The 24063-nt window shown below is 42.1% G+C and overlaps 2 protein-coding genes across 7 annotated transcripts in view; both read right to left on the bottom strand.

Annotated features, from left to right (window-relative positions):
* The window catches only part of BRIP1 (BRCA1 interacting helicase 1), a 104028-nt gene extending 97560 nt beyond the window's left edge, over window positions 1–6468 (bottom strand). For all 6 annotated transcript variants that reach the window (XR_006180626.1, XR_006180628.1, XR_006180627.1 and 3 more), the window contains exons 1-6: window positions 6426–6468; window positions 4949–5072; window positions 4405–4516; window positions 3686–3880; window positions 3297–3424; window positions 2729–2857 (exon numbers count right to left, since the gene is read on the bottom strand). Coding sequence is in view for 2 of the 6 variants with exons in the window: in XM_042880043.1 (XP_042735977.1) it covers window positions 2729–2857; window positions 3297–3424; window positions 3686–3880; window positions 4405–4516; window positions 4949–5041 (657 nt within the window). In the remaining 4 variants the exon portion in view is untranslated. The remainder of the gene's footprint in view (window positions 1–2728; window positions 2858–3296; window positions 3425–3685; window positions 3881–4404; window positions 4517–4948; window positions 5073–6425) is intronic.
* Window positions 6469–6772: 304 nt separating this feature from the next.
* INTS2 (integrator complex subunit 2) lies at window positions 6773–22355 on the bottom strand. Its single transcript, XM_042879829.1, has 24 exons — window positions 22037–22355; window positions 21533–21671; window positions 20803–20905; window positions 20443–20556; window positions 19687–19817; window positions 19409–19582; window positions 18675–18901; window positions 17911–18036; window positions 17723–17794; window positions 17519–17633; window positions 17050–17118; window positions 16552–16686; window positions 16199–16375; window positions 15412–15520; window positions 15223–15327; window positions 14638–14802; window positions 14223–14424; window positions 13587–13712; window positions 11918–12107; window positions 10987–11232; window positions 9981–10088; window positions 8746–8851; window positions 8393–8569; window positions 6773–8287 (listed from the first exon to the last, which is right to left on the bottom strand). Exons 1-24 carry the CDS (start codon window positions 22327–22329, stop codon window positions 8118–8120), a joined length of 3579 nt encoding a protein of 1192 aa, XP_042735763.1. The 5' UTR covers window positions 22330–22355; the 3' UTR covers window positions 6773–8117.
* Between the last annotated feature and the right edge of the window lie 1708 nt (window positions 22356–24063).

The raw sequence follows: 24063 nt of genomic DNA, 5'->3' as shown, positions 1-24063 counted from the left end.
AAGCAAGTTCACATTACCCTCAGCCCCACTCAGCCTTGTCCACCATTAAATATTACAATACATGATAGGATGCATGTAAATGTAACCCTTCTGGGGCTGTCACTCACTGGGATAAAAGGTTCACTGATGTGCCAAATAAACAGGCCCTCAAAGCAGATACAGTTACACCCGTGCTGGAATTGTTACATTCCCCTCTCAGGTTGCCAGTAACAGCAGATTTCGTTACCCTGTGCTGCCACATTAAATAGCCAGTTCCAAATATCCTGCCTTCAATATTGAATAATTACTTATTCACCGAAAGGATAAAAAGAAGAGTCATGAATAGGGCTCTTGTCAACAGCGAGGCAGGAAACAGCTGACATGTGGTGTACGTTACATATGTGGCAACGCTCAACTCTGTTTGTACTCAACACAGAGAGCTGCAAATTGCACCTTGATATTTCTACTTTGCTCTTTGAAACAGTGAACAGCAAGTCAACATGCTGACAATTAATGCATAAGAAGCAGTTTGCCTACTCCACGAATGCGTTTGGCTTTTCAACTCAATTCAAATTGATTTGCAGAATTCAAAGATAATAGTTATCACTGATACTTGGTGGAGCTTAGCATTAGCATATTTCACTTATGAAATAAAAGTAATAGAAAAATATTACAACCAGTCCAGCAGCCATTTTGTAGAAGTTGTTGTAACAATGGGAAAATGCAGCTCAGAATTATATAGAAATATATATACACACAAAGAGAAATGATGTGGGAGTGTATAAATAATTAAGAAAGTAGAAAACTATTTCACCGTGGCCACTGGCTGTAAGACCAAACCTGTCTTCAGCTGTATGAATCCGGGATAAATTTTTAGAGAGGAAAAACAAATAGCCTTCTGCAGTACTTCATCAGTGACATCCAGCGGCAGATGTTAGAGATCAGATACCAGCTATATGGACCTGGGGCAATCCAGCTTGTTCTCCTTCTGTCAGCTGGCAGATAAACTGCCTATCGCATCAGTATTTATACAGCAAAAACGCCCGAGTCAGATTAATGAAAGAACAATCAAGTCTGCCGACTTGTCCTACGTGTAAAAAGGAGCAAAACAAACACTGAGGCTGTGATCTGTGAAATGCAGAGATAAGAGGAGTTCTTCATATCTGCATCTACATTTCCCAGTTACAAAGCCATCTAGATGATAAAACAGTGAACGCTGCTTGTGTGAAGTATCACACAAGCACAATCTAGGAAGATATCAGCAGCGACATTACAGAGCTTTTCAACTCCTCCTTTATGGGCCTTGGAAAGCATAGCACCCTGCGGCTGCTGCGGCCCCTTGATTAAGGCACACAAAGCAGCTGTTTATCCTCTGCACTAACCAGCAGGTGAACCCAGTTCAATATTTATCACAGGCTTTCACAGATCACTGCTAACCAAGCAAACGTTTTAATTAAGCTGGAACCTGCTTCAAAGAGCTCATTCAAAACGTCAATCAGCAGGTAAAGGATCAGATACGGTGTCAGGTGAGAGCGTGTAACACAAATCCACAACTTTCTTCATCCCATTGCGGTAAATTAGCCTATTCTGGAGTCCAGACCCTGATTGTAACAGGCTGCCAGTCTCCTGGAATGTGTAACAGAAGTCACTCAAACTCCATTGTGAAGGTTGTAAGCAATATGTTCGACTGCAATGGGCTAGCACATTAAGACAGATTCTTTTCACAGCTGTTTCTTGATACCCCAAGTGTTTGTTACACTACTCTCCATTTACTGTTTACTTTTCTTTTTTTTTCAAACCGAGTATAAACGGGGATTCCTCAACCCAGCTGCCCCAGTTTCTCAGACCATGTGCTTTCATGGGAGAAATAAAGAGAGCAGCTTAAGAGTACGATTTCTCAGCCGAAGCTCCTGGAGGGCTGCCCCCCCCCAGCTGGGCACGCAGCAGTGGGCACCTGGCTGTGGGTCCTACAGGTGCACAGCAGCCCACCCTGCCTCTGCTCGGAGCAGAAGCAGAAACCTGACAAGGAGACAAGGAGCTGGTTTTGCCAAGTTCCTTTGCCATTCAGCAAGTACCAGGCAACAGCGTTCAGGCGATGCGCACGCCTGGAATTAACAGGAACGGCCTGCATAAAAACAAGGGACTTCACTGTCTGTGAACTGATGTACTGCTATGAAAAATGGCCTTATCTTGAAAATAATAAGATACTGATTCACAGCTGATTTTTCAGTAGAGACCAAGTGACTGTTTTCAATTTTCTTCGCTACCTAAAATTCCTTGAACTTGAAAAAAAAGGAAAAAAAAAAAATAGAAAGAAGTTTTGCACTAAAGTACCAAAAGCAAATCTGGCAATCAAATAAGAGAAGCCTTTTTATTTGAAAATCAACAGCACACTCTGCTGGCCTTTGTATTTCAGAGTGCCAATTGAAGTTCAGGGGCACAAAGCACTTCATATCCTACTCAAAAATCTATGGAGCTTTCCAAAGCTCATGAAAATCACATCAAAAGACCCAGAGAATTGCTTCCACTCATGATAAGACTCAGATCCCACTCGCTCAAAGTGATACCAAAGCTTGTGGCTCATTTTGCCAAAGCAGAGCAACACCGGAAAGCAGCTGTTGAAGTGAAAACAAACAGCAATCAAAATAAAGGCTACTCTGAGTCATACAAAGGCCCAAGTCAAAATCATTTCAGAAAACTGCCCCTGACCTAATAATCATGGCATCAGAGCTGTTTCTACGTTACTCACCGTTTTGGGAGAAGTGTTTTTTACACTTTTTTCAGAGTGAACAACCAGCTCCCCATTTTTTCTCTGATTATAAACTTCTAGAGCATCAACCAGCTGCACCTCTTTTGAAAAGCAATGACGTTTTCTAACCTGTTGGGGTGAAAAAAAGGTATTGTGATGCAATCTATTGCAGAAATACTGCACTCCATGCTGCAGGCCAGCAAAAACTACATTTGCAAGGATACAGTACATAGTTCTAATAATGTATTATTTGTACTTTTTATATATATTTGTAAGAGCACCCAACCCTAAAATCTCATACTTCTTCAACTTCATATTACGTATCTCCTAATATAAATATACTTTGTGGATATTGTGCATTTAAATAGGCAAGAAATCATTTAGAACACGGTACTCTTCATAACTTAATGCAACAATGGGCTCTTGTTACAACAAGAATGAACAAAATCCGTCCACCTAAATCACAGCCATGCCAAGGATTCGCCTTTCTCTGAAACACCTTTTTCTCTGAAAAGCTGTTTTTGAGGGCTGCACCTGGATAGCCTCACTGCCAAAGAACTCTGCTCACCTGCTGCTCTGTTTCTAAAGGACGAATCCTCTTCCTGTCTACTTGAAAGTCATCGCTCTCGTTTCCACATACAGATGCCCTTTTTTTGGCAGACAATTTTGAAGCTAGGGTATTGTTTTCCTTGCATTCTGTAAAAATTAAAAGGAAATAGTGACAAAAATCATGTTCATTTGTAGAAATGCATAAAGCAAGGGCAACATTTTAAATATATCATTTATTACAAACATAGGGGGATTTCTACATAACAACATCCACGCAGGGCAGAATCACACAGCACTCTGCTATTACGATGATAAAAAAGTCCCTGACTTGAAAGCATGAGATGTGACACCAATGGCAATGCCTTTTAGTGCTAGAACAGATTTTCATCTTCTTCTCTTCAAAATTACCTGCGTCTGTTTGTTGGCCTCCAGTTTTTACAGAGCCTCCTGTTTCATGATTACTGGAACATGCAGCACCATGACTCGCTCCTGTAGCCTCCTCGCTGCTCTTGGATAGGGAATGACAAACACAGCAACACGGTGGGGCGGCTGCTGGCTCCTTTCTGTCCTCCTTTTCACATGATGATTTCAGCAGTGATTTCTCTAAGGAAGATAAAGGACGCAGCTGTTTGTCTTCCAGAAAACTTTTTCAGGCTTGTAGACGAGAACTAGACATTCAGAGCAGGTAAGATGAAAGGCTTCATGTAGGTACCAGTTATAAAACTCCCTATATGCTACACAGCCTGAACAAGCTGTCATCACTCATTCAAGATCTGCTGAGCAAAGAAACTGTAACAACTCACACAACTAAAAAAAACAAACCCCTCTTCTGCAATTCAATCCGCGTCACTGCAAACCACAAGTATTTTCCTTTCAAGTCCAGAAGCCATATCATTCCCCTACGATAACAGACAGCTAAATCCACTTGAACGTGAAAGTTATTTTGCTCAGTGCTACTGGCAATTAGGCCATTACTCCTGTGTTTGCCTAATGCCAAGGAGGCAACGCATGTAACCACAGATGGAGCCCTACCAATATCAAGTATTTAAGGACTGAAAAGCAACAAGAGCAATTCATTCCAATACATTTTGGTAATTAAAAGCTATGCAGACAGACGTTACACTTACCATACAGAGCCTGCTGCCATGATAATGCAGAACAAAGTAATGCCAAGCTTTTGCCACTTCCTGTGGGGCTCTCCAACAAGCAGTGCTGCCTGGTATTTAAGCCCTTAACGATCTTCAAGGAGAACAACAAGAACAAAACTAGAATTACTAAGGAAAAGAAAATTCTCAGGAAGGTGAGCACTTACTGAAACACTAACATTTTGTTTCAAAGGTGTGTTGTATTAAATTATTCTCTCCTTATATATTTGCAGAATTATATAAAATCTAGATTAGAATACACATGTATTAAAAGCATTTACAGCATTACAGAACTTTCTTCTTAGCGTGAATGTTGACAAATCCAAAAATGCATTTCAACATTCCCTACCTGGGGCCATTATTATTGCACAGCACAAAAAATAGTAAGGTCCATCATGAGTGAAACTCTCAAGATGCTGGAGAATTAAATATGTTATTGGTGAATGAAATTATTTTTCTACAGGCTGATGGGTACTGAAAGCTGGAAGCTGTTTGCTCAGTGGATGGTTGTACAAATGCTACTTACAGCATTCATCATAGCAAGCTGTGAAGGGTAAGCCTTGCAAGGGAACAAAATCTTCACTCCCCCAATAGTATATTGTGACATGTCAGAAGACATTGCTGCTTTCTCCTGTTTATTTCAGGTTTAACTGCAGTAAAAAACAGAATGAAATCAATGTTACCAACAAGGAAAGCTCAAAACAACAAATGGCACCAAACCAAGCAGGAAGAGAGCTGAAAGCTCTGGACATTGGCACACAGGAATTTATATTTTGTGTCTTCTGTTCTGGCTTACTTGTTACAATGAACAAGTTACTGCCATCTGACGAGTAACTTCAGCAATACAAATAAAACAAAAGATATGGGCACAAAAAGAAAGAAAAACACTATGAATGAAATGCACGCATCATTTGAGTCCATTTCTCAAACTGAGTATTTTTGAGATAACAACCCAGATCCCATGGGAAGGAAGGCAGAGGTATTTTAGGGGATTGAAATAACTACTAAAAAGAAAATGAAATAATTCTTTAAAAAAATAAAAATAAAAATCAGCTTTCCAGTCCTTCAGGCTGTTAGCTTGAACTTCAAGACGCTGTAATCTACAGTGACACAACTGGCCAAGCTTGCAGTGCTTGTTTCATAGCTACAAAAAGGTGAAACTGGGCACTGATGTTAAAAAGGAGATGCTTTAAACCAATAACATCTTTATATTAACAGTTAATCGAGGGTAAATGGGCTGCCACTAACTTTGCTGTTCTACTCGTGTTACCTTGCATTTCCCTCACTCTGAATGATAAAGGAAAGCCTGCTTCATAACATGCTAAAATGCTGAGAGTTTGATACTGGAAAATACATATATGGAAAGAAGAAACAAAAAAAACCCTTATTCTTAAAAGACATAAATCTATCTTTTTCAGCACGTACAAACCAAGAGAGCAGCCTGATATATGAAATGCATCCCCAACTGACTTTCTGGGAGGAAACCCAGACATCAGAAAACCAGCAGTACAGGGCACGCCTCCTCACCGTCAGCTCCCAGCAGCACAGAGAAGCCCCGCCAGCAGAGGATCGCTGACGGGCTTCTGCGGTCACAGCCCCTCCTCCCAAAACGCAACCGCGACAGTCGAGGGGCTTTTCTCTAAGACACTCGGGGGTCTCCCCAACGAACAGCTCGGAACTGAGTTTATGCGATCTCTGCCAACGAACAGGGGTGGGAAGGACTCCCTGAAGGACCGAACGGGGCAGAAGGCGGCAGCAGCCGGGAGCTGCGGGTGGGACCGGGCGATTCTACTGCTGAGGGCGGGGGAAGAGAGCGCCGAGGGAGCGGCTGCAGTCATCCTCCCGAGCGCGTCATCCCCGCTCACGCTGCGCACCTGGGCGTTCCTTTCATCTTCTCTACGAGGCCCCCAGAAAGCCACCCCGCGGCCTTCTCCGAGCCCGCTCCCCTCAGGGCCGCGTTCCGCCCCGCGGAAAGCGACGAGCGGCTCCGCACGGCCGCTCACCTGAGGCGACAGCTCTGTCAGCGTCCGACCTTCCCGCCTCCCGCGCGGCCTCGGCACCGCCCGCCAATCAGCTGACAGGAAAAGGCGCGGAGCCACCAATCAGCAAACTGCATACTAAACAGCGCCCGCTCCACCGTTAGAACCAATCGTGGAGGACCTTGCTGGTTTCCGCGTTGTGCTCGTTGCTATGCAACCGGGCAACGCGGCTCCCTAGGCCGTGCCCCTGCTGATACCAAAAATTCACTCCAAATTAAAAGTTTGTGCAGCTCTGAACCGTTGCACATCCACTTTTTTTTTTTCCTAAAAATTATTTATTTAAATATCAATACTGCATAGAAAATCGAACATAAGAAAAAAATATATATTTACATACATTACACCGAGATGACAAAAAATATAGCTGGGTGTCACCACATGGTTACACTCAAACAATCCTGGAATGGTGGTGGGAACTCAGCATTAGCCTCCCAGTTAACGTCCAGCAGAGGTCAAAGACAGCTATGCAGGACTTCCTCCAGCCACACTAAAAATCAGACCGTTATTTCTGAAATATAAGCTGATTTTAATGGAAGAAAATATTGTACTTAATGCTGAATGCTGTCACTTCAAATCCAGTAAAGATAGGCTGCCAAGCTTAGCAAGGCAAGTACAACATCCAGTTCTGGCACAACAGCCCAACAATTTTATCTCTCTGCTGCCTCACACCAGAGCTTGCGCAACCATCAAGAAAATTGCACCATAAACCTCTTCTGCAATGCTACAATACATCCATCAAGGCCAAATCCTGCAGCTGTAAATGAAAGAACATGTACACACATGGATTTAGCCTTCTTGTTCTCTGAGCTGGAACTGCTGTGGTCTGGCTGAAATTCGTCACCCTTCTCACTCCTGTGACTTCTGTCACAGTCATCTCCAATATTAATTTCTTATTTAATCTTATCCTGATGACAAGTTATCTCTACGCTTAATCTAACAACATTCTCATCTCTTTTAAACTGAGGTTTAAAAATACCGAACAATCTGTGCTACAGTTCAGTTTGTTCCTACACCAGGAGGTTTTTGCTTGGGTTTTCATTTTTTTAGTTTGTCTCTTTAGTTTAGTTTGAAACCGGATTCAAACTTTTCATGAAGGCTGGCTGATGTTTAAATCTGTTTTGAACTTACAGATCTCGAATTGTCAACAGTTTACAGGCCAGTTCAGCTCAGTTCTGTGACTAATTCACACTGTGACCAATGATTCAAAAGGCAAATAAAAAAGTTAAAGCTTTTTCTTAGTAATCAATGTGATGGTGCAAGTTATTTACATAACTCTTCAAGTGTTCCTTGGAATATTTTATTCCATCTTGCTCTGCAAGGCTCTGAAACAGTCGTTCATTTGAGTTCTAGTAAAGCTCTCCAATCTCAAATTTTTCTTACCCATCATTTTGCATTTTGCTCAACAAATGAAGTCCTCACTTCACAGTGTTACAAAACCCATTATGGGTGCATTGCTGTATCAAATCAGATATAAAGCACACCCAAAAATTCATGCCTACATTCAAACGATCTACCAAGCAAAATAAGTCCTTTTGAAGTATTCTTTTCCTTCAACAAGGTTCAGCCGTAACTGAATCCAATGAATTAAAAACACAGATTTGTGCTTCAATCCACTTTGGCAGCTCTCTCCAAATCCAGATACCATTTGCATTCTCCCTAAACTCCACTTACACTCATGTTAATAATTTCAATTATAGTACTCTCAACACACTGGCACAACTGAACATCAGGGTCCACACTTGTAATGTCCCTTGAACAACTTTTGTAAGGCGAATCTTTACAAAGTCCCAACACTTCATTTGGTCTCTCCTTTAGCTGCTGGAGACCTAAAAAAAAATTAAGTTAGAAAAACAAAGTGCAAATAAATAAATAGTTACATTATATCTGTAACACCATTAAATTACTTGTGAAATACAAGCTGCCTTACTTACGTGTAATTATTGGGTCAAAGTCTCTTGTCTGTGTAGCAACATCAGAGGCACAAACTTGCCCTATCTGTATCAGCAGAGACATAATATCCTCATATAAAGGAGGGAAGGCTTGACAGAACGACACCAAACAAGGCAGGGTTGGCATGAAAAAGGCATAGCGCTTCGACTGGGTTAAAACTATGGGGAAAAAGGAAATAGTTAAGTAGAAAGGAACTATTACCAAAATCTAGTCAGGAATTGTTTTGTTACCTTTACAGTTACCATTAACTTGTTGGCATTTTGGTACCACTGTACATGACCTAGACAAATCTAACTTGCACAGCAATGCATTCCGGTGTTGCTGGACTGCTCACCTGTGAGTAGGGTTCCCATCACATTGATAGCCAAACGAGCCACACTGAGAGATTTTGGTAGAGCATATTGAATGCACAAAAACGAAAGTAACTGGATGGCAAATATCTGGGAAGTAGGTAAAAGGCAAGAAAGAAATAAACAGTGAGTTATACATTACTTTGCAATTACAATCCTCTTCACATAACTTAGGAGTTAGTAAATATTCTCTATTTCACAACAAGGAAGAGAAGCCTTAAAAATAGTTATTGCAAAATTTTTCTGCTGACTTAAAAAAAAACACAACACAGATGTTTAACATTAGTCAAGCATCAGTTAGACTTCCAGAATTTCCCTCACAGACATAATTTGTTCCAACACTTCAATGAGCAACAAAGGAACAAACAATTTACAATATAATCCTTGTAAAAGCTGTTAAATATCCCATGTGTTCTAGCTTAAATTTCAGCTGAATGCCATCTCACGAGCAGTATTTAAAAGGGATTAAATAAACGCAAACAAGAAATTTGTTTAACACAGAAAACAGAAGAATCTTCAGCTCCCAACTATCCAGCTACCTAGGACTAGAGACATTTGTTATCTCCTATGTTGCAGTATACCAAATCAACATTTATCATTGCTTTAAGAACTACTAATTAACAATTTTTTGCCCTTGTTTTTCACAACTATCACAAGAAGGCCTTTCAAAAATCAAATTTCTGACTCTTCCTTTGCTAAGCTTCAATTATGTAATAATATTCCTTGGGGAAAAAAAAGACTTGGTGGTCAAACCTTTCACAAGGAAAGATAAAATTTTGATCCTCAGGCTGCTCCATCTGTTCTGCAGAGCATCTCTGCAAAAAAAAAGCTTTTCAAAATCTGAACGCTCATGCAAGTTCCTCTAGCGATCAAGTATCAGCTAAAAAGCTAAGTAGGCAAAACTTCTGCCAACTGATAGATACACAATATAAAAAATGAAAGCTGTTACTTAAAGAGCTTTTATTCCCGTTCTTAGAGGTGAAGTAACACCGAAATTCAGGAGCATCTGCAAAACAAATGTACAGAGCTACGTTGGAGGAGTCCTGGATTTGGTGGCAGAGCCTTTAATTCAAGCTAAAAATGCTACAGATACTACCTTAATATACAGGGCAGGTTAGAGCAAGACTTTTTTTTAAGGGTTCTTTTTCTTTTCTCCCCCTAAGACTGTATCATGGTTAATTACTTACAGTGATTCTCTGACTAGATGATTGCACAGTACCTGTTTTTCAAGTTCAGGCTGGGCAATGAGCTCAGGTATGAAATCCAAACAGATGTGCATCGATGGAATCCCTGCCACTGTCAGGGCCAGCAGTTCACACGGATAACCCTGCCACATTAAGAAAACAGATACACCAAAGGTGTTTTAAAAATTGCTTCACTAATGTTTTTTTCTAAACAAACATACACTTTCAACTTTCCTTTGCTCAGAAAGACAAGCAACAGGCCTGCACCTCTAAGGCAACTTGAGGGAGGCTTGGTGAATCTGATCCACAGGACTCCAACGTTTAGTGTTTGCCCTAACTTGCTTATTTCACAACAGAACCATCAGGACTTTTCCAGCCACTTAATCAATCCCAGGTCGAGGCAAATTAGCTGCTTTTAACGAGACTGCCATCTGGCAATGTACAATTTAACACACACCAAAAACCAGATTTATATTAAAAAAATTGCTAAGCTTCCCAGGCTTCTTTTTTTGAAGGCCTACAGTTGCCCTGACAGGGGCATTCTTTAGCCTTCGACTCTGAGGAGATTAAAGTGTGCCCTAACAAAAATGAAAGATAAGAGGTTTACATCTGAAACCACATGACGGCTTTTGAATAACGGATATTTGAATTTCAGATCACTGCCAGAAAAAAAAGTAAACCCCCCGCAATATGTGGAACAAGTCATTAAAAGATGTGCATGCCAGTTTTCTTTGGCCTAGAACGGACACGCTATTTCAGTATATAATAGGGCAAAGGCACAATCAAAGCTTGTGTTTAATGATGAGGAACAGACATGGCTTTGCTGCTCCCTCTCAGCTACAACAGTGAGCAAAAGCTCTGAAATTTGGAGGGAATGTGGTTACTACAAATGTGGGAGGACGGAAAGAAGAGTGTTTTTGTAATTTGTAAGGAACACAACAATAGCACCCAAAATCCTTTGAACACTTTGTTTGGCTCTTTCCTAGCCAGAAAAAAAACAAAACCACCAACATAAAAGAACTAAAATAATGTAAACCAGACCTGGAAATGAACTAGCTTTACTATGTTGGGGTCAGCTATATACATCTGATGCAGCAGACAGCAGATCAGACACTGGACCTCTCGAAGGTTACACAGCAAGCTATCTTCCTCTTCCTCTAGATCTGAACTCTTAGGACCTGTGGTATTCTGAACACTCTTTAGCAAACTGTAGGTACTGCTGCTCTGGGTTTTCTCCTCTTCTGTCGGTAAGCAGATCTCTAGAAGAATCTGCACAGCAGCGCTGTCCTGTGAAGAAAAGCAGCGGGAGAACATAAATAACAGAGAAACAAACAAGGCACAAAACAAAATACAAAGTAATGGCAATTGGAGAAACTAAAGGCAATTAGATTGCTGTAATTTCTGGCCAGTGAACTCTTTTTTTTACGGAAAAACAAAAACAAGAAGCAAGAAACAACAGATCAGGAAATATAAATCCCAGAAAACATTAAAATGTTACCTGAACAAATGCTCAAATCCAGTACATTAACATAATTATAGATTAGAGCAGCCATTTCATGGGAGTCAAGTATTATTTCAAAATGTATCTTCGACAGACCATTAAAGCACCCAGATCAAACAGAATATGCATATGCCATGCAATTCACAGTATTCAGAGGAGACTACTCGTTTAAATATAAAAACTTTTACTCACTGAAAAATCATTCTCTAAGGGACAACTTTGTATGTGACATGCTCTCAAAGGTAAGGAAAGAATGCCAGTGAAACACAGTTAATCAAGAACTCCCCAGAAGTATTTAACAATCTGAATGCACAGACTGCTTTTTCTTTTTCACCGAAAAAGAAAGTCAACTAAAACAAAGCAAATAATCTATTAGGTCCCCTGTCTTTTTTTCTTCTATTTTCTATTTCTGTATTTCTGTTACATCATTTTCTTTCTTCATGACATTGACTGACCATTTTTCCTCTTTACCTGAGCAGCAAGCAACGCATTTTTCAATTCTTCCCTTGTAACTTCTGGGGTTTCTGGACCCATGGCATTGTTCTGGGATGGCCTAATGTCCTGCTCTGCTGTTTCTTTCAGGTGAGCATTGAGGTAAGCTTTTGAAGCAAGAAGATATCCATTCAACATGTGCAAAGTTATATCCATCAGAGGAGGGCTCCTGGTACAGGAACAGATCAAATGGAGCCTTTTCAGTAAGCAGAACAGTAAGACAGTAAAAACAAACCGAAAGAACTCAAAGATGCACTTGGCTGTACTCTGAATCGTACTAAAGCCACTTTCCCTATCATCACAGAATACTGAAATAATATACTATAAGCCCTTCTGCTGCCCTGCTGTTTATTCCTGCTTTTGTCACGCACGTGCTCTGCAAAAACAAGGAACTACTGAAGACAATAATGCTTGATAAACAGATGAAACTAGAACAGAATCTGCAGTAGTGATTTAAGTAATCAATGCTCTGAATGATGGAGGAAAAACAAGCTCCACAAAACTGCTCCAACAATACAAAGACGACAGCTTTCAAATCACATCGTCTTACAGATCTCTCTTGGTATTGGAAATGGGAGATTTTCATCCTAGGCTGAAGGGACGTACGTGTAAATATTTCACCTATGGGTTGACCTTAAAGATGTCTCCAACAGAAAAGTCCAGCAGAGTTGTAGCTGAATGAAAATTGGATTAACAGCTCAATTGCTGAAAGGCTAGGAGGTAGAGATACACACAAACAAGAACGCATCAAGATGACTGCCACTCATTTATTACTAACAGCAGGGTAGTAAAAAAAAAAAAGAGTAAAAAGGGAAAAATTAAACCACAATTGACAGAAGACATAAAAAAGCTTACAAAAAGGAAAAAAGCTGGAGGCTGAAGTACTCCTAAAAAGATTAACCATATCCTTTTTAGAACAACAAATGCAATTTTCATCAGTACTGTGAAAAAATGAAGTTATAATGTACAAATTCTGACTTAAATTTTTTGCATTATTTATTTCAGGTTCTCCTTACAAGCTGCTTTGTTGCTATCAGTTTTTCCACTACTAACATTCTCAACTAGTTCTTCTGCATCACAGCCATAACTCAGCTTTACACATCCTCCTCTGTCACCATGACAGCTCCTGGAACACATTTCTGAGTGCTGCTAAGTGAGTTACTTGAGAAATGAGGCAAATCTACCTTTGTTACATGCACCAAACACCCTCTGGCAGAAACCATCACCCAAAAAGATGCAGTTATCGACAGGCCCATGAAGGGTGGTAGAAGACAGCTGTGAAGAGGCAGGATGCTGCAGTGACAACCCTCCCCACCATGTGGCAGCAGCCATTTTAAGCATATTGCAAGATCTAGAACAAATTCACACAGACGTATCTAAAATGGATGACCTATGTGTAAACCCAGAGTTTCCAAAACAGAGCTATGTAAGACTATTTAACAAGGCATTCAGGACAGTAAGACATGCCCAAGCAGCACACATGGTTCACTCCTCAGACCAACAAGTTCAGTACAAACAAAAAGGTGCCCTCAAAGCTGGAACTCACCAGCTCACGTGACAAGTTTGAAAATATGTTGTGAAGCACTGAAAGTTGTTGGGTTTTTTTTATCAGAGACCTTGGGGCATAAAAACTAACGGGGATGCTTACCTATGAACTCTCTGATCACACCTCAGCACGATCAAAGGATCAATCATCAGATCATTCTGAGTGTACTTCTGCTGTCGGACCATCTTCACTGAAGGCTGCAGAGCATTAACAGTCATCACCCACAACCTAAAATGAGATTATTTTTAAGATATGTATATTTTTTAATACAGAGAGGGCAAAAAGCTCACATAAGCATCCGAGTACTCACCGCAGTCAGCTGTATTTTTCTGCTCCCTGACAGGCCTACAAAAACCCACACTGCATTTGCAGATGTTGAAGCTAACCATGATACAGTTAACTTACATTCACACCAGAAACACAGCACTCTGTTTTCACTGCAATCGTGTATCCACTTCCTCAAAAAAGGCCCCTTCTTACTAGAGTCAGGTCCTACTTCAGAAAACAATCTTCCTATACTATAAGCAAACGAGAGACTTCCTTTCTCCTGAAAACAGGAACTATCTTCCTCTTCAATATAAACAGTTAAACATTTTAACAAAGCAAAAAGGAATGCAACTCCAACACATCATATTCAGTCATGATCTACACTTCCTCAGACAAAGGAATTAAGTTATTACTTACAGAACAAAAAGTGGCATTCCACCTCTATCTGCACTAACAGCACCTCAACCCTACCTTCTTGGCATCACGGTGTTAAGAACCATCCACAGTTTGTTGACAGTCTGAAGAATCCTCCGTGGGACTCCAGCATTTAGCAAGCAATTCATATTTGATGTCAATACTTCTGCATATGGGATCAATTCACCAGCCGAGAGAAGTGTTAAGTGTTCTAAAATCTGCATCAGCTGGGTGTGATTTCCAGGCAGCATGGAAAATGCTATAAAAGAAAGACAATGGGAGCTTGGTGAAACTGCACTTCTAACATCCTCTCTGATTTTGCGACCTGAAGACTCACACATTAACAAGGCTGCGGCAGAACGTTCTCATTACACAAATGCAGTATGACGTTCACATGAACCGAATGACTGCAATTCCAAAACCCCCCACATTCTACCAATTTGAAAAGAGCACTGCACAGTATAGCTGTTACCTTCCTGGAGCTGTTTGGGAGAATGATTCTTCGCAATGGTTGTGAGGAGCATCCTCCTCAGCAGGGCATCAGTGCCCGTGATCTGCTCCTCGCAGATCCAGTCTTCCACAATGCACAGGTGTGGATAGTTAGTTGCAAGAAGGCGTAGCAGTGCAGAATGCAAACCTGTAAGAGTATTAGAGAAGTACACACCTGTGATTCAAACAGCTACATCACTCACCTGAACATAATCCTGCCTCTTATTTTAACAAGAGACCTTAACAGACACCGCTGAACATTTCTATGAGCTTTGCACATTTACTGCCTGAAGTTCTACCTCCAACAGAAAGGGAAAGTTCTATTTTGGAGACGTGAGAGGACCCTACAGTAACACTTAAGTTCAGCCTGAATGAAAACTTAATCCTGAGGTCATTTCTACTTTAAAAACTAGTTCACTACTCTTTAAATTTCCCTCTCATCTCACTAGTTACTACTGACGTTTCAAAAGAAGCAGAAAGGCAAGCACACTATGAAACAGACAACAGAGCTGGAAACAAGCTTAGCTTTCCATCCTGATGCACATTAGGCTTTCACAGACAGCTGTACCTCCCAGTTCCTGCTGTAGCCCCTGTGCCTGCCGGATGAGGTACTTGATGGGAATCTGATCCATTAATGCTGAAGAGTAAGACTTGGGTTTTCTTTGCATGGCAGCTATAAAAGAAGAGGAAAAAACAGCCACATGTAGCAGTTGCAAGACAGCATTTAATACAAAAATCTAAACCTGTTCACAAATACCCAGTATCTTTGTGTTTGCCAGAAGTGCTTCTTCATATGACAGGACATAGTAGAGGACAAGCAGTTGCGTTGTGATGCTGTACCGCTGAGTAGGACGAGCGTTTTCTCCCTGTACAGAAAACCACATATAAAGGTCATATCACAACCCCAATAACAGGGAACAAAAATTTGGATTTATCTACAAATAGGAAGAAGGATAAGGCAGCAAACCTTGCATAAGACTGTCAAGCCATATGAGGTCTAAGCTGAAAGCTGTAGGGAATTTTGTTTTTTCAATCACTTTCAAACATAAAGTGTACTTTTGATTTCTTGGAGCCCCTGGATCCCAGCACAAATCAATGCTTGCCACTCATTGTACACGTATCCACGTGACCAATACTTCTATCAAAAAGGTGTTTCTTACAAGAACAGCTAGAATGTTTCAGTTAATTTATATTTTTGACCTAAGAAGGCCAATAATAGAAACCTTAGATAAACACTACTCCTTTTCAATCCATTTTACTGCTAGAAAGAGTTCATGACTTTTCAGTGTTTTAGTTTCTATTCTGAACAGCACAAACTGATTGCTTCCAAAGGAACAGCATGAAAGAGTGACAAACAGCAATCCTCCTAGAGCATGGGCAGCATGAACAAGATTCACTTCTGTACACATAACCATCACTGCAGGGCAAAGCAAATGACCACGCAGAGATTAAAGACAAAAATACAACTTTCACCATGTAAAACAAGCATACATTCAATGTACTGAACCACACCCACATTGACTGTAAAAAAATAAAGAGTTTACCCCAGTGAGCCCTTGAAAAACATTCAGTATCTCCTGTTCTGTGACAGGCTGGTTTGTGGCTTCTGGGTTGGATTTTGATGCAGGAGTAAGAATGGAGTTAATGTAGACATCAATAAGAGGAAGCAGCTGAGGGTGGAGCGGAGTGGTGGTTTCACAGAGCTGCCGGTAAATCCAGTCCTGGAAAAAAAAACCAACCATGCCACTATGCTTCATTCCAGAGCTGAAAAGAACCACGTTTTTTGTTGGTAATGTGCTGTAATAATCACAAATAACACTGGTCATATTTTAATTTTTTTAGGCAATTCTTATTGGAAAAGCCAAACTTGAGAACAGAAATGAAATGAAGGTCATACCTTAATGGATACTTTGTGCTTGGTGAATGATCGGCTCCTTAACAGCTGGTAAATGCAGTGAATGGGCAGAAACCCAGTAATGTTGGCACTGAGGCTGCCTGTAACGGGCACACGGACTGCGTGGGCTGTGACAACCTAAGAGGAAGTTACAAATGTCATGAACAATAACACAGCTATTCACTGTGTCACAAAGCAGCTCAACGCGACAAAGCTGCAGAGCTGCACCCTGTTGGACATTGACTCAGTTTTGACTGTTTGGAAACTAATGAATGTTTTTGTGTGGTTTAACACAGTACATACGGGATGTAAAACTGCAGTGCAAATACATTGAAGAACAATTTCCCACTACTACATTATTTATGTAATTGCATCAACGTGCAAAAGAAAAGGCCAAAGTTTTTCAGTCCCGGGAGGGCATGAATTCTTGTAGGTCAAACTTAATTGACTGAAGAAAAACAAACAAAAAAAAAACCATAAAAAGGCTACAACTTAAAATACCTGTTCAGTGAAAATCTCCTGTGTGAAGATTGTCTTCATTCTGCTCAGAGAGCTGGGCTTTATAACAATCTGAAACACAGAACGAAGTGCTTATGATGCTAAGTTCTAGTTTTAGCACTCCCAAAGACAGATATTTCTTAGAAGTACTTAAAATAAAACCTTAGCAGCTCAGTTTGGAAATGAATTCAACCAGTCTTCTTAAAAACATCTTTTCTTGCAAATGATTTCTACAATCCACTCAATAACTTGATGGTATCTTTTATCATAATGTTCCTCTTCCAATTTTACACACAGGGCAACGTTTTCTAGATGAGCTTAGATACTCTCTTCTTCAGTATACATCTACTGAGGCACATCAGCAAAACTGAAGCTTTTGTATAAAAGCAAAGTAAACATAAGAGTTTAAAAACGCAGAAAAATAAGCTCATTTTAACAGAGAGGTACGTGTCAGAAACAGCTCGGGGTTTACCTTCATTCCCAGCGTGGAGCAGACCAAATCGATGATAGCACTGAGCTGATTGCTGTGGAAATACATGGCTACCAAGAGAAGCATCTCTCCGAAGGAAGCAGACACACCAGAAATGCTACAGCAGCAAAGAGGAAGAGTTAATTTCCAATGGAAATAAAACTGAGATTACTGGAATCATTAAAAACAAAAGCAGCCTCCTCTCACCTTTCAAAGTAAGCCTCTTCCTTTATCATCCAGCTAAGCCACATCACCATGAGCTGCTCCTGTTCTGGTGTACTGCACAAAGAAATCACATAACAGATTATTTGCCGCAGATTACAGTTGGTTTTACTACCCGTTACTAGCAGAAAGAATTTAAATTTAATTTAAAATTGCATTAACAGGGGAAGTACCTGACAAGAGTGGAGAAGGCCAGGAGCATACAAAAGGAGAGAGACACAAAGCGAACACCAGCGGGGGTTGCGGGCGGCCGGCTGGTCATCAGCTGCAGCAGCTGCTCAGCTTCTTCATCTGTTGGTCTGAACAGGGAGAAAAACCACAGAGAACCACTGAGCATTTCACAGTGACTTCCATCTCATCACAAGGTTAAACGTGAAGTTTTCGCTATTATTCAATCTGTTTATCAGGTTACTATCAATGTACGAGCATTAAAATTCAACGGCACTTCTCTTGAACTGAAGAGTCACGACACAAATTCAAAGTTCATCGGGTGTGTGTTGCTACAGCTTTCTGTTCTACTCTGCTCCAAATGCTTAGGCTTCTTTTAATGAGTCTGTAGAACTGATGTTGCAGCTTTAAACAGAGCAGCGCATTTCCCACATTAATATTTTAGATTAAATAAAACATCAGTGAAGTTCATACATGGATCTTCATCATTAGAAGGAAAAACTTTTCTGGTAAGAAAAGTACCAGAAAGTAAAAAGCATACAACGTCTCTGAAGGCCTTCAGCATTAAATAATAGTCACTCTCAGCACTCATTGACATTTCCATCAGCTCAGGCAGCCCTGAGCACATGAGAAGTGCCTCCTTCAGTACTCAGTCTGATTCTACCAAGAAGGGTTTAAGGATATTACGATACAGAGACATTAGCAGTGCCCAAAGCTCTCCTCCTCCGTTTCAATGAGCAGACAGTGAGTAAAAAGCACAGCTCATTACTTCAGCCCAGCAATTCCCATCAAAGCGCAGTAGAGCCGTAGCAGCGCGCTGGCTTTCACAACGTGCTCCTCCTTCAGTCCAGAATACACAGACACATTTGGCTCTGTATCAACATCTGCTTCCTCAACAATGTGTGTGCTGCGAACCGTGGGAAGGATTCCCATGAGCTCCAGGAGCAGCTGTCTCCTCATTTGCCAAAGCACAGAACTGATATTATCTCTTTTTCTCTGTGAGGGAAGTTAAAAAATGAGAACAATATAAAACTCATCAGACATTGTATAAGAGAAGAGCTTCTGCAATGATGAACTCGAGAAAAAAATAAAATGAAATGAATGAGAGCAGGGAAAGGAGGGTTTTTTTAAATAAAAGCTCAGTACTGGGGGAACAGGCAAGACATGACCGTCTCACAATGCTTTATTTTGAAATAAACACAAACAGCTGCAAGTTGGGATTCAACTTCTTATTGTGAACACTGAGCATGAACAGTAATCACTGACACCTCACCATTCGCTCGTTTCATGGCCTGTTTGCTTACGTACCTAAAAATCTCTTAGAAGCACAACTGAAGAGCTGCCTTCAGCAACTCTAATTACAGACCTGAAGATCCCTTACCAGCAAACTGCCTCGCGAAGAGAGAGGACAGACGTGCATTCAGAAAAACATGGATGGCCACGAGCAGAGGATTTACAGCAAGAACTACTTGTTAAAAGCAGTTCATTCAACGACTGCCTTACCTGCTGGCCATTTCGGATGAAAGTTCCAAACCAAGTTCGAACTTTTGCATTCGTTCCAAGCAGCAAACCACTCACAAAACACACCAGGTCGCTCACTCCATCATCCGAAGATTCATTTTTGGTGTGATCCAATGTCAAAGCCACACCAAGACCCGGTAGGTGGCACTCTTCCACCTAGACGAAAGGTCCACACTAATCACCTTCTTGTTGTCAACGTTCCAGTAAGGACCACAGGAAGTCTCACATCTCGTCTCACAAGAGATGTGTGTCAGACTCACCACCATGCCTCGGACCCTCAGAGCTTGGGAAGGGTTCATCTTGCAGAGGTGACGGAGCGCTTCTGTTCTGCGACGGCCTCCAACGCTTTCCTCATCTTGCCGTTCCCCGTTCTTAATCAAACCCCTACAGACTGAACAACCAACAGGAGGTGAAATTTAATCTCATCTTTCCAATAGAAAGCCACAAACACACAGAGCCAAAGCGTTCTGCTGAGCTCACTATGATCTATTAGCTGGATTACACCAAGAAGCAGCGATCAACACTGAGTAGGAAGAACAAGGAAACGGTCTTTCCTTTCTTCTCTAAGAAATCACAGGATGTTCACAGATTTATGCATCACCCAATTACTGCTTACACTCTGCCTAATGCAAGCTGTGCATCTGACAGCACTGGAGAATGAAATTTTATTGTGTGGTAATAGATTCTGTGCAGGCATCGTCCTGCAAATGTTTCACCTCATAATATGGCTCGATCTGAGGGGCAGGTACTGATAGCAAGGCCACACCAGGTTCATAATCCCAGTAGCAGTTGGGATTGGACTGTTGGAAGCAGCCTTAAGAAAGGTGGCCTACAAATGGGAATGCTCACACAGTGATAACTACAATTATGCTGATAAAAGGGGGGTGGACGTACCGAGAAGGAAAGATCTACCAGCATCCCAGTTCTAATATCTACAATAAATAATTTAGCCCAGAATCAACTTTATTACAAATCTCCAGAACAAGTAAGCTAGACAAGAAAGAACCTTAGCTCACCCTCATTAAAGCTATCAGGAACATTTGCCACCAGCAGGCAGAGGAACCAGGCTCCATTTTTAACGTGCAGCAGCGCTTCAGCTACATCAACTATAGGCAACAGCGATGGCAGCTCTGGACAAAAAAGAGTTTTCACGGTTAGAGCATTTCACTACAAAACAAATGAAAACATGCTGAGATGCATGAATGAAAAAAATACATCAATCCGTGGTTTGTTCCTCTTTCAAAGAGGTGGAGAGCCCAGATGAACGTTCAGTCAGCCACAGCAGCTCAAGAAGTTATTTTTTTATTTATTTGTAAAAAGTTATGAATTCAAAAGCAAAGCAATATTAATGAACACAGCACGACAGAGCGCCATACCTGCTTGCAGAATGCAGAGAACATCTGCTGCCTCCTCCAGATAGACAGGGCTCTCAAAGAGCTCGGAAGATTTGAGAAAAAACTCCCCGTTCGATTCCGACACCTACGAGGCATTTCTCATCAGCACACAGGATGAAGAAGTTTGTCTAATCAGACTTTCATGGCATTGAATTCAACAGATGCAACATACTAAAATTACCAAAAACGTACAGTTCTAATCACAGAATAGTCAAGATGAATGTTTAGAATAATTAATATTTACTGGCAGAAGTACTCCAATAAAACCAGTATTATTGTTTCTTTCCAGAAGAAAAACAGCTCAGTGAGAGCTCCAGAAATACAGTAAGTTTGCACAGGGAAAACAAAACGCAGGCAGAAAGAACAAGAGAAATGTGTTGGCCAATACCACGCTGCAGCAAGACTGAAGAATAAGACAGAAACAAAAGGCATGATTTCATTTTCAGATATGGTTTCTGCACTGAAGCCTCACAAAATCACATTATATTTGAATGAAACACATTATGAGCCGTATTGAGTCTCTATCATATTAGAGAAGATTATCCTCATTTGTTCTGAGCAGGAAAGGTTTCCTCCAGGGCGCTGGGTTCACACAGAGTTGAACCGCAGGATGGTGCTCAGTAAGACTGAATCTTTAAACCTTGGGGAAGCAGACCAGAACCGGACACACGCTGACACGACAGCAGCAGAAGCAGGCAGTAAGTCAGCCCACCTTATTCATGATGGCCAGCAGCTCGCTGAGCACCAGGCGGAGCCGGCGGGGCGAATCGCTGTGCTCAAACTCCAGTGTCAGCCCGTGCTGCAGCTGTGACACCAGGATGCTCTCCCCGCTGCCTCCTCCCAGCTTGTGCCTGCCAGACAACGAAAACACAGCGATGCCATTTCATGCAAATTCCAGCCATTTCAGCAGGGATTTTTTCTATTACACTTAAAGTCGGAAAAGAGCATCGGAACTGCGCAGTGTTACGAAGTCAATTCCGTATTAAATCTATTCAGGCATTAAAAGAACGCACTCGGAGAACAGGGGCAGCATTTCAAAGGCCTCCACTCCCCAGCTGCACAATGGAAGCGCTGCCCCCCGGTCTGTCCTCAGCACCGCGCACTGCCAGGTCACATAAAGCCATTTTCGACAAATTGAATAAATAAAACGATCACATTAACATAAAACCGCGGGGAAAGCGGCCTCGATCAGACCGCCACAGAACCCGGGCGTTACCGGAGCTGCTGCTCTTTGCTGGCGTCCTGCTCCAGCGCGTGGAAGTCGACGGACAGCAGAGCAACGATAGAGTTGACGGCCTCCACGCCCGAGAGGAGCCGCAGGATGAGCTTCTTGTCCTGGGCCCAGCTCTGGCTCTGGTCCGCAGGAGCGCAGAGAGCCATGCGCACCAGGCAGGGCAGGAGCAGGCGCAGCTCGGGGTCGCTGAGCGCGGCCAGGCGCACCACGTCCACCTTCTGCATCGCCTCGAAGGCGTACGGACTGACGAACTGCATCCCCGAACACTCCGCCATGGCGGCCGCAGGGCCGCGGCCCCGTCCCACAGTCGGACCGCGCTCACTTCCGGCGCGCGGTGATGACGTCACGGCCGGAAGTGGGGCGGGCTGAGCGCGGGAGGTAGGCCTCGGCGCGGCCCTGCCACCTCCCGCCAAGGAGGAGATACCGCCATCTAGCCCCCGTGAATTATTTATTCCTCTGAAATTCTTTCCTGTTTTTTAAAAAGTATCAACCTTCTTCCCCCGCTCCCCCAGTTTCCTCGATCCCAGTTCGTACAACTCAGTGTTTACAGCATCGGGCAGCGACAGCGGCCGGTCCTCCATCGCTTGTCGCGATAAATAGGAGGAGTTGGGCCGTTAAACAGCACAGCTGTGAGCGTTGTAAACAAAAGGAAAAAAAGAGACAAACCTCCCCGAGAAGCGACCCAGCGCCGCGCCCCCAGCCCACAACGGCTCCAAAGGAGCCCACAGCCCATCCTGCTGTAAATTCAAAGCGCACCCCATAACCAGCAATGATTAAAAACCAACAGCCCCTGAAGGATGAAGCACAGTGCCGGGTCCTCCAGTCAGGAAGAAGCCCTCAGCTGGGGCTGGCACTGAGCTGACAACAATCCCACCCAGCCCCGCTCCCAGCAGTGCTGTGCAGCAAAGCAGAGGGGGAAACAGCCTTAAAAAAAAACTCAAACATTTCACTCTTGTTGATAGCTTTAAAATAGCGCTGCATCGTCCTGTGGTGGGACAGTGTTAACAAAGACAGGGGCCGTCTTCATAGCAACACATGAAGTTAGAATTCCCACTGGAGGCAAATATAGAAATACAGTGAACTTGTGCCATACTGACAGCTAAGGAGGAAGATTGCTGAGGATTTAAATATAAATTCATTTTTAATTATTTTAGGAAACGTCAGGAAGATCTACACGTGAGAGCTTCTTTAAAACAGAAGCATTACTGACGAGTGGGGGCCTGCTGGTCTGCACTGTGTGCTCAGAACAGACCCAAATAGCAACAAGGCAGAGGTTACTATGTGACTTGATTCCTGCACAGCTTGACTGAAATATGTATTTTTAATTGGAATGGAAAGATCTCAGATTCCTCTTCGTTGGACACACAGGAAGAGTAGATGTAGAAATTCCCCTCAGCAGAGCTCTGCCAGAACAACATGTTTTCACAAGACCACTTTGAGGAGCCAGGGCTGAGGTTTTCAAATATTTAAGATTGCACTTGCTAAAGAACCCGAGTTATTGGCTCGTGACAGTTTTATTTATAAATCTGCAATTATGTGCACTTAAAATAGTGGAAAGAGAGTAGCTAATGATAAGGTTTGCTCAGTGTAGCAGTTAGCTGCACGGTGTTGGCAATTCTGATATGCGCACCTCCAGCTGTGACTATCGCTTCAGAAATGGCCCTCCTCATTTTTTTTAGTAGTCGCAGTATTAATTTAATTATCATTTACTTTAACTGCACTGGAGATGGGAGGGGAGCACGTGGGAAACTGGAAACTGGCAGCTTTCACGACTGGAGAGCTTTGCAGGGAGGGTTATGGTCTGGGTAACAGAACTGAGTTATATCACCGTTTAGGCAGCTGATTCACTTACCTGTATGAACAACACAAAAAGCCACACCAATCCCAGCCCTTGGAACTTGGCTAGCTGAGCGAGGGTTAAAAAAAGACCACTTAAGCAACAAAACTTAAAAAAAAAAAAAATAATAATAAAAAAATTAGGACATGTACTTTGAAGATTCAGGTTTAGG

This window comes from Lagopus leucura, unplaced genomic scaffold (assembly GCF_019238085.1).
Source record: "Lagopus leucura isolate 7727_CA_CO unplaced genomic scaffold, USGS_WTPT01 Super-Scaffold_100024, whole genome shotgun sequence".
Lineage (NCBI taxonomy): Eukaryota > Metazoa > Chordata > Aves > Galliformes > Phasianidae > Lagopus > Lagopus leucura.
This window is presented reverse-complemented; position numbering and strand designations above follow the sequence as displayed.